This window comes from Lupinus angustifolius, chromosome LG10 (genome assembly GCF_001865875.1).
Source record: "Lupinus angustifolius cultivar Tanjil chromosome LG10, LupAngTanjil_v1.0, whole genome shotgun sequence".
Lineage (NCBI taxonomy): Eukaryota > Viridiplantae > Streptophyta > Magnoliopsida > Fabales > Fabaceae > Lupinus > Lupinus angustifolius.
Window position 1 is genome coordinate 11,843,605 of NC_032018.1, and position 11,026 is coordinate 11,854,630.

At 32.7% G+C, this 11,026-nt stretch overlaps 1 protein-coding gene across 3 annotated transcripts; it reads right to left on the minus strand.

The window, feature by feature from the left end:
* LOC109357673 (70 kDa peptidyl-prolyl isomerase-like) lies at window positions 146–4,449 on the minus strand. 3 transcript variants are annotated; one of them, XM_019601668.1, is made up of 13 exons: window positions 4,187–4,443; window positions 3,866–3,952; window positions 3,148–3,408; window positions 2,753–2,830; window positions 2,540–2,620; window positions 2,218–2,415; window positions 2,040–2,126; window positions 1,879–1,926; window positions 1,760–1,782; window positions 1,285–1,407; window positions 998–1,144; window positions 519–646; window positions 146–406 (listed from the first exon to the last, which is right to left on the minus strand). In XM_019601668.1, exons 1-13 carry the CDS (start codon window positions 4,440–4,442, stop codon window positions 307–309), a joined length of 1,617 nt encoding a protein of 538 aa, XP_019457213.1. In that variant the 5' UTR covers window position 4,443; the 3' UTR covers window positions 146–306. The 3 variants fall into 3 exon arrangements, with proteins under 3 accessions (XP_019457213.1, XP_019457212.1, XP_019457214.1); XM_019601667.1 differs by having other exon boundaries at window positions 1,760–1,926; window positions 4,187–4,449; XM_019601669.1 differs by lacking the exon at window positions 998–1,144 and having other exon boundaries at window positions 1,760–1,926.

The window sequence follows — 11,026 nt, forward strand, 5'->3', positions numbered from 1 at the left end:
CAATTACCTCTAACAAGTTTTATTTTTATGGTGTAAATTGGGAATATATGTATATATATAAAAACTGGTGGCCCGGTACATAAATCATATAGTTGGGAGAGTAGAAATACGTAATCTTACCCTTATTAGTAGAGGGATTGTTTTGGGATAAATAAATAAATAAAATAGAAAAATTATAATAGAAATGGTGTTGATGAATTTTTTAGATGCACATCCTGAAAACAAATATATGCAACATCTGACATCCTGTAAATATGAAGGAGATATATTTACTTCATAAAGTTTGAAGCACAAATCCATTTTCTACTAGCCCATCCTTGAGAGCATTGTGCTAAATATGTTGGTTTCATATCTACTGTATTGCTTCTGCTTATGTTTGAGCTCCTTGTACTCAATTTTAATGTCCCTGATAATAAGCCAAACCAAGGAAACAACAAAAATTATCGATAACAGTATTAACTTTATGCTAATCAGTAGCACCATGAAATAGATTATAATTTAAATGTGAGCAATGGTACCTATTATTTGGATCCATAATAAGAGCTCTTTTAATGTCAGCTTCAGCTTTCTCTAAGTCTGATGTTTTAAGATATGCTTGGCATCTTCTGTATAGAGCCTTAACATTTAAAGGGTCTTTTTCTAGGACCTTTTATTCATGCAAGACACCATTGATATGAAACATTTCAACTTATTGTCAACTATTGCAAACTTAAAAATACTCCTCATAAATTTATGCTTACAATTAAATTTCAGTAGCATATATTGTAGAGAAAACTTTGTCCATTCATTTTTCACTTTCCTTTTGTGCATAGTGCACATTAAAGGCATAACTTGCATTAGAACATGTATATATGTTATTAAATGCATGTAGTTGGTTTCTTTGTTAGTTTAGTTATGCTTAGTCAGGGCTACGTTTTTCTTTCATCTAAATACCTAACCCTCTATGTATATTGTAATGCATGTGAGAAAGAGAAAATACTCATAAATCAGAACATACCTTTGTGCATAGTCTTGAAGCTTCAGAGTACTCCCCCAATTTAAGTTTACAAGCAGCTTTGTTCAAATTGCACGATAATCGTAAGGTATTCGCGCAACGCTTCTCATCGTCACTGAATGAGTGATCAAATTCGATGCATCTTATTGCCTACAATATGAATGAAAAAATTAAGTGGAATTGAGATCTTTTTATTTTATACTAGATTTAGCTATATGAAAATGTACATTACAGCATATCTTTCTAGCATCTTCATGAATCAGGTCTATAAGTTGTAACAAATAACTTACTTGTTCATATTTCTTGCATGCACTGCTGAAATTTTCTGTCTTGAACAGAAGATTTCCATCATGCTTCTTCCTCTCACAAGCTTCTATTTTCTCTTGAGTGTCCATTTTCCAAAATGGCTTCCCCTGTTCACATCAGAGTCACCTTAGAATTTCATATACAGTGCTTCAGGATTCTCCTTTCAGATTATGCTATTCAAAATCATCTCAAATTAAGAGTCGAAAAATTAAAGCAATATTATTTGAACAACGAATTCAGAAAATATTTCACCACATATACTCATAGTAAGTGTCATGAGAAGGTGTCTAAATGAGCAAAGTACACATACATTGTTACATAAACTATCACTTGTAGCTAGAAGTTATCTGAATGAATTGTTCCAATTATACTCTGGCTTAAAAAATACTACTCATATTTTCTTCTTTGTTTTGGTACAATTGAATCAAATGATATTAGCAAAACATTGGAGTAACTAACCTTTACAAAATCAACCAATTCAACTTCATAATAAAGGAACTTATTAGTGGCCATGTCTCCTTGTAAAGCATTTTGGTCAGACAAATATTCAGAACTTATAGTCACTATTGCTTTTTCACCTTTCTTCATTGTCATTATTGCTCTTTCTAGACCCTCATGCACCTGTTCTGAAAAGGCATATAATAAAGTAGTTGCAAGATTAAAAAGGGAAAGAAAAAAGAGATAGTAACAACTACAAAATGCAAAGTCATAATCATGTACAACAGAAAAAACAGAATACCTTCATGAGTTGTGAACTCAAAAGGTTTTTTCTCTGATCCTTTCTTATCAATAATAGTACCATCATCTTGTTTACATAAATATAATACTGCATCAATGTGAAAAAATTATTTAAAAATGTGTTATCTAATTCAACCTTCAAAATAGACAAAATAACATGATATTATGATATAGGTTACCTTTAACTTGGGATCCTTCATTAGGCCTATCAAACCCTTCACCAACTTTTATAATTTTTTTCAGTATCTTCTTATTTCCTGTGACATCGGTAACGACTTTCCATGATACCAGCTCAAGTTTGACGGTAGCCAAATTAGAATCAGGTTGGAGACAGCCATCAAGCTTAGTGTTTGTTTTGGAATTTTGACTGATCCCATCTGCAAAGTTATTTTAACTTCACTTAATGGTTTCAGTTAATAATCTAAAAGCACAAAGTGGAGGAGTAAAATTATGGCAATACATGCATACTTCATAATGAAGAGTGAATTCTAATTAACTTACAAAGGAATTTCATCGATAACTCTGCTACCTCGCCCTTTCTCATTGTCTTCACTGCTATACTCATGGCAGGACAAAGATAGCCTGATCCAGAAGCACATATCAAAACATTGTATACCTAAGAAATTTGTATAGACGCCTAAGAAAAATTACCACATGTAATGAATGATATTAATAAAAATAGGTACTTAAAGCAAGTTCAACACTTCAACTTACCATCACTTACATTAAACTCCACACTTTGACCTGATTTAGAAACAAGCACCCCATTCTCTAGCCTTGCTTCATATTTAACTGTAAATTAGCGATTTTATATAAGATATGTTAAGTATTAAAGTTCCACATAGTCGATCTAGTATACGATTAAAGAAGCATTTATAATGACTTTTGCAACACTCCTTCTGTAACATGAGTTAGCCAATTGTTCCAACATGTTTAATGACTCTGGCTAGAATCATTGGTTAGTCATTTAGTTATTAGTGTCCCTAGCCAGGTTTGTTTATGGCATGTGTACATTATAACAATTTCACTTAATATAACACACTTTGATTGATAATATAAAACCTATTGTTATTATTTTGTACTGTGATTATTGTTGTTGAGGTTGTTACCTAGCACCTCATCATTCTCTCTAGGAGTAGCCCATCCTTCACCTTCCTGTATTATCTTTTTCATGACTCCTCCATCACTGGTTAATTCTTTGATTGTACTCCAAGATAGCAATTCAATGTCAAAAATGAGAGTTGAATCGGGCGGAATCAATGGCGGAGAACCAACATCTCCATATGCTAAGTTAGGTGGTATGTTGAAGATTGCTATCTCTCCTTTCTTCATGGTGGCAACTCCTTCATCCCAACCTTTGATAACTTCACCTGCAAGCAAATAAAATAACTTGTACTAATGTGTAGTTGTTATATTCTCTTATTAATCCATCCTACCACATATTGAATTCACCCTATTAAGTATCATTAACTAGTTTGTCTTAAAAGAAGTCTTGTAACAATAATGTAAAAGTAATGAATCACATACCAAACTAAATCGCATACCCCATGGCTATCATCTCTTTTTGGTAAATATGTTTCAATGACACTTTTGCTAATGTATATTAATATGAGAAAAAAAAACATATACACTCACGGTATATGAGTTTTATATATTGTCACTGCATCATCCAAAATTCATGTTTAATCATAATCGACTCTTAAAACAAAAGTAATACAAATGAATGACAAATTAAATGTTAATTGTGTATAAATCTTTATACTGACAATCGAAAGATATTAAACTCTATTACTATAATTTAATTGCAACTATAATTGAAGTACTTACATTGGCCTAATTTGAAACGAAATGAGGATCCTTTATCATAACTGGATTCAAGAGATGATCCATTCTCCACTTTTCCTCTGAAATGAACTGAAAGGAAGACAAAAAGGTTGCCTTATAATTCAATGAGTGTTTCATATAATCATAGAAGTATAGAACTTAAGCTGAAAACGTGAAAAAATAGTTTTTTATAATGACCCTGTTTCTGTTATGGTATATAGTCGTATAAACATTATGGTATATAAACCATGAGCTGAAATTAGAACTTATAACAACTAATAAAGTGGTATATGAAATAATTAAGGATGTTAATGTTTTTTCTACCTTCAACTTCGTCTCCAAAGAATGGAGTTTGCCAAGTAACACCTTTTCTGATAACCTTTTTTGTGAGGCCTTCATTTCCAATATAAATGAGAGGGAAATATGAAATTTTTTCAGTTTGGAGTTCATTTTCAAGAGAGTGGTTCTGCTGAGATAATGCCATTGATATCAGAAAATGAATGAAAGGAAAGAGCTTCAAGTTGAAACTAAAGGATAAGCCGTTGTTGGTTTCCCTCCTCTTGGAAATTTCTGTTGACATATTTCCATTAATAACTTGTATAATTATTCTGTTGATACATTATTAATGCCATTGATTTTGTTTATGATTGAAAAAATTACTTTCATTAAATGTCTAGTTTAATTTTTGGCATAATCATTGGTATAAAAAATTATCATTATTAAATAACCTCTACAACTATCGTCATAGGAAATGAACTTTTTAATTTTTTTTATCTATCTGAAAATCAATATAATTTTATATTACTATACTGACATTTAGTTGGTTTATAGATATTTTAGAGTAAAGTTTGTAACAACTAACTAGTTAAAAGATAATTCCACTCCAGTCTAGTAACTTAAAAATATAATTACTCTATTCCTTATTTTTTTAGATTTGAGGTTAATGCATATAAATTAAAAAGATATTAAATAGTATTGTATTTTAACATATAAATTAAAAAGATATTAAATAGTATTGTATTTTAACATATAAATTAAGAATATATTAAATAGTATTGTATTTTAACTAAAACATCCCTTTTTATTTTAAAGGAGTAAGAATAAAAATAGAATTAATAAATAATTAGGGGTGTAAGTAGTTTTGGTTTAAACCGCAAAACTGGTGGAACCCAACCATAAAATGTGGTTTGGTTTGGTTAATAGAAGGAGAGGGTTGGCTCATACTGAAAAAAGATTGGATAGAACAATTTGTAATGATAGTTGGCTTTCACTTTGGCGTCAAACATCTTGCTACACTCTTCCTAGATCTGCTTCTGATCACCATCCTCTAATGCTTTGTTCTTCCATTGGTGATAACATTATGCAAACTCCTTTTAGGTTCCATAAAATGTGGCTTCAGCGCCAATGTATGTCCTGTCCAAAAAGCTCAAGGGCCTTAAGGCTGTTTTAAAATCTGGAATAAAGAGGTTTTTGGAAACATTCATTTAAGGGTCAAGAATGCCTTAGCTTCAGTGGAGCTTATCCAACAGAGACTCACATCTGAGGGCCAAAATGAAATCCTTCTGGCTCAAGAGGAGCAGGCTCAAAAGGATTTGTTGGTTGCTTTAAATTTTGAGGAGGACTTTTAGAGGGAGAAATCCAGATTGAATTGGTAGATTAGTGGTGATAGGAACACAAGCTACTTTCATAAAATTTTCAAAATCAGGTATGCTACTAAGTCTATGTCCATGCTTAGAAATGGTGAAACCACTTTGTTGGATCAGCAGGAAATTGAGAATCATGTGTTGGACTACTTCACCAACTTGTATGCATCAGAGAATGAAATTCACCCTAGCAATCTCATTAACTCTGTAATTCCTCATCTGGTTTTTGAGGAGGATAACGTAATGCTTTCCACAATTCCTTTGAAGGATGAGGCTTATCTCTTCACTAAACCTGCTCAATCTCAACATAACTAGTGCAAGCATATTTGGTCAATCTCAATCCCCCCATCAAAATCTTTTGTTGCTTGGAGGCTCTACAACAATAGAATGCCAACTGATGATAATTTGAAAGCTAGGGGTATGTCTTTGGGTTCCATCTGCTGTTAGCTATCAGTGGTAGAATACACCTAGAAGGGGGGTTGAATAGGTGTGGCAGAGCTCAAGTTCCACTTTTTGGTTTTTACACACTTGCTGAAAAATGATCAGTTAATCGATTAACCAGTGGGCTTAATCGATTAAATCAAAACAGAAACAGAATGATCAGAACAACACTTACATAGTTATTAACCAACACACAGGCAGATATATACAATCATAAACACAAGAATGTACATGCATGAAGTTTCTGAAATTATGCAATCATAAAAAAAAACTATCTCTTTTTCTTTTCAATAAACACAAGAATGATACAAGAAAGATTTTTAAAGAACATGCAATATGAATATGAAAACTAAAGCCTTAGCATGATCTAATCTTTCTTCTAATTCAACACTCTCTAATATTTTCTAACAATGATGATCAATTCTCTTTTCTCTGTGTTTTTCACTCTTCTTCCATTTCTACAATTTGCCTGAATTTATACAAAATAGATTTTGCCTCTAAAAATGATTTTTTCAGTTATGCAATTGAAACAGCAGAAGACAGACATGTTAATCGATTAAGCCATGGGGTTAATCGATTAACCAGTGTAACATGATTAAAACATAAAAAATTGAGCTAATCGATTAAGTCACCACGTTAATCGATTAACTAGCATATTAAACAACACGATTCAAAAGGAAAACTACTCATATATTATGCTTAACTCATATACATGTTTTACCAATTATATTATGTCTAATATGCACATATAACATGTATGATATGCATGAACATACAATAAACTAGATGATATTGTTAGGTATCAGTGGTTACAATACACCTAGAAGGGGGGGGGGGTTTGAATAGGTGTCCAGTATAATCGATTAACACAGGAATATTAATCGATTAAACAGAACCAGTAAGCAATTACAGAAACGATTAAATGCGAAACAAATAACCGATAACAGAACGAATACAGAGCTTACAAATTTGTATATCAGAATAGCTTGCAATACAACAAAAGAACAGAATGTATTAGTTGAATCAAATATACAAATTAAATCGATTGAAAACAGTAAAGAGAGAGAGAGAAACAAATCCTGCAACTCGAATTTTTATCCTGGTTCGTTTGCTGTCCACTGCAAACTACATCCAGGCCTCCCGGCTGACTTGGGAGATTTCCTTCACTATAATCGAATCAATGTAATTTACAAACACATTATCCAATTACAACACTTAGCAAATGACAAGAAATCAAAGAAACTATCCAATGGTTTGACTCCCTTCCTACCGATAAAGAAAACGTTTCTTTCGGCGTAGCCCCAGCCAAAGAATCTCTCGTTCTTTCCTTTTCTTACACTCTAAGCTATGAAGAAACACACAATCTCTACTGGTGATACGACACCAAGAGATTCCCTTTCACAACAATTATACAAGAATTACAAGAGTAATATTAAGCTATACCTAAGCTCAAATACAACATGAAGGCTTTACTCTAATGCACATTTAACACAAACACATGTGAAATGACAAGTATTAGTTATGAAAACAGAAGTTACAGAATCATAAAATTCATGAAAAAACGCATCAAAATATGCATGAACATGTGAGGGAAAACGTGAGAGATTATAACATGAAATGCACTCAATCCTAAAGCAAGGAATCTCTCATTTCTAAACTCACTAATGCAATTAACAAATAGATGCAGCAATTAACACGTAGAATGCTCTAACTCTCTAATAAATGCAACATGCAACTTATGAGATTAATTCTGAAAACGCAGTTTATAAAGAATCAGTCCAGAACCCCAGATAATCGATTAAATACCTTCTTAATCGATTAACGGGACTAAAAATCATAACTGATTCTGTTTTTCAGTTTTTCAGTTTCAACAACTTAAAAATCAGTTAGGTTAATCGATTAACGTAAACCTTTAATCGATTAACTGCATTACAAAAACGTGTTCCAGTGGCAACCACTTTACACAGCAGTTGGGTTAATCGATTAAAGGTATGGTTAATCGATTAACACTAAATAAAATATGTATTTTCAAATAGAGAACATCAAATATGTTATGCACTTAGATAATACATGTTTGACACTTAGTTTTATGCCTAGAATGCATATATACATGTATTTATGTAATGCATGAACATATCTCATGGATGAAATGATTTAAAGATAAATGCATGTGAGACATGTTTTAGGTGCCCTAAGCCTTCGACTCAACTTAAACTAGAAACTAGTCTAAGCCTAGTACCAAATAAAAGACTTAAGCACGTTGGATTGTTGGTTATCTTCAAGCACTTTTAGGCACACGTTGTCCTCATCAAAACCATGACGTTCAAGGAGAGCTTTCCAAAGTGTTCCTCTTGACATGCACACTTTCAGATATCTCATTTTAGTGGGTTAATTATTTTATTAAGTCTTGTGAGAGTCACACCTAGGTTTACCTAATCTAGACTCAATATCTATGGCAAGCATCTTAGACTTCTAAAAAAGACAATAAATAATTATAACATAAGTCTAATAAGTCACCACTTGAGTCATCGGCATGTTGATTGTCGAGCCATCTTCAAGCTTTAATTAACTCTTTGTCTTCATCAAAATATAGGTAAAACATTGCTAATGCAATCCTTGGCACTTTGCACTTTCATTTGCAACTTGTGTTGGTCTAGTGAAGAATCATCTAATCACCTGTTCTTTAATTGCACTTTTGCCAATGCTATCTGGAACTAGTTAAGTAACCAATTTGGTTCCAACCTCGACAATTCTTCAATTCAAAGCCTGCTGACAATCTCTAACAAGTGGAGTCCTCAATTGAAGCACGTCGTGGTGGCTGGCATTATAACTCATTTTCTGTTATCTTGCATTGTAGGAACAAAGCCATATTTGAGAATATGGAAATCTCCAATGCCCAAGCAATTGTAAAAATCAAAATGGATACTTCATTTACGGGAAACTTTTCTAAGCTTTGTGCAAGGCCTTCAATGACTGAATTCTCAATCCTCAAAGCTTTCAATGTCAAATGCAACTACAACAAGACTCCTAGAATATCTAAGGTTACTTGGAATCTCCCTTCATTGGGATGGGTGAAAATTAATTCTGATGGTGCAACTAAGGGTTTTACAGGGCATGCAGGGGGGTGCTATTTTTAGGGATGACCATGGTGGTTGCTTGGGGTGCTTTGCTTCTTACTTCAGTATTCAACACTCTCTCTATGCTGAAGTTCTTGCTACAATTTTTTCTGTTCAGGTTGCTTACTCGAAAGGTTGGCACCTCATTTGGCTAGAGTGTGATTCAACTTGGGTGGTGGAAATTTTCATGGGTAGCAGAGCGGTTCCTTGGAAGCTAAGCAACCTTATGCACAAGTGCAGGAACACTATGTTGGGTATGCAAGTCAGAGTTTCTCACATATTTAGGAAAGGGAATGCTTGTGCTGACAAGTTGGCTAATTTTGGAGTGAATTCTAGGACTGATTCGTGGTGGAATTACCCTCCTTCGTTTATTTTGCCTGATTTTAATAGAAACAGGTTGCCTCTTCCTAACTATAGGTTTAGGGACTTGTAATGGCTCCCTTATAACTTAGCTCATTTAATATATTTGTGGGTGTAGTTTCACCCTTGCTTTAAAAAAAATGGCACATGGAATGATACTAAGTGTGGGACAGCAGATATACAGTCATAGAAAACTTAGACAATGGAGAGCAATCTATTAATTTATGTTAATTATGATCTTATAAAATGTGTTCCATATGAAGAAATAACAATCGAGATAATAACATACATTTAGCACGTAAATTTGAATTGTAGTCAATCATATAAATTGATAGTTAATACATATTCCAATTAATGTTTCAAAATAAGTTTTTACAATATTGATGGAGTATTAATAATAGAAGAGAAAAAATTTATGATAATGGTTTAAAAACGGATTTGACAAAAATCATAAAGCAAAAAACTTAATAGATTAAATAAGGAAATGAAATAGGAAACTTAGATAATAGAGAAGAATTTATTAATTTGTATTACTTATGATCTTCTAAAATACATCTCATACAAAGAAAACGTAATGGAGATAATGTCAGATTCAAATTTGAATTGTCACGTAGATATTTCATTATATAAATGCCATTAACAATCGATCATAATTTATATTACTTACGTGCAAATTATTTTGATTTATATTTCATTGTCTCTAAAATATCAGCCATAACTAAAATGGAAAGAACAATATGTATGGTTCCAAAGCTAATTTTGTAAAGCCCAAAAAATTACTCCAAAAATACTGCTCAAAAATGGGTAATTTTTTTTTTGAATAATGTAATATAAAATTTGTTTCCTTATATTCGTTTCATTTTCAGAATATCACTTTAAGTAACATACTTTGCGGAAACTATAAAACCGTTACCTAATGGTAACCAAGAATAACTCAACATAAATCCGTATAATACTTCATTAGAATTAAGGAAAATATTGGTACGAAATACAAGGCAGAACTAAATTTTCACCCAAACTGAAACTATACAAAAGACTGAGACATTCAGCACATCAAAAAGCACCCCACACAGATACCCTACTCAAAAAGCAAAATAGAAGTGGAAATGACTCCTAGCGGCTAGTTCCAGTGTCTATGGGTGCGCTAGAGCACTCGCTCGGATCCTCCTCCGTCTCAGAGTCAAAGGAGAGGTTTAATCTTAGAGTCGCACATCATTGAACCCGACTCAACATCATTAAACCTGATTCAATCCAGCTAAATGATAATCTCACTTTTGAAACTTGCCCTTGAGAATTGCGGATCACAATGTGAAGACGTTGTGAGGCAAGGAGATTGCCCTAGTCAAGGTGATCTGGAGCCAAACAAATGGAGAAGATGCGACTTGGGAAGTCGAGGACAACATGAAATTCTCCTAACCCTCCCTGTTTGCTTAAGAGGTACGTTTAATTTTTTAGGGCGAAAATCTTATAAGTATGGGAGGATTGTAACACCGTAAATTTTCTGTGTATGTTTTATTAATTATTTATTTTACCAACGATTAATTTGAGAAGTTAATAGGTATTGATTTAGGCTAAACCATAGTTGAGTATTAGTCTTGTTTTAT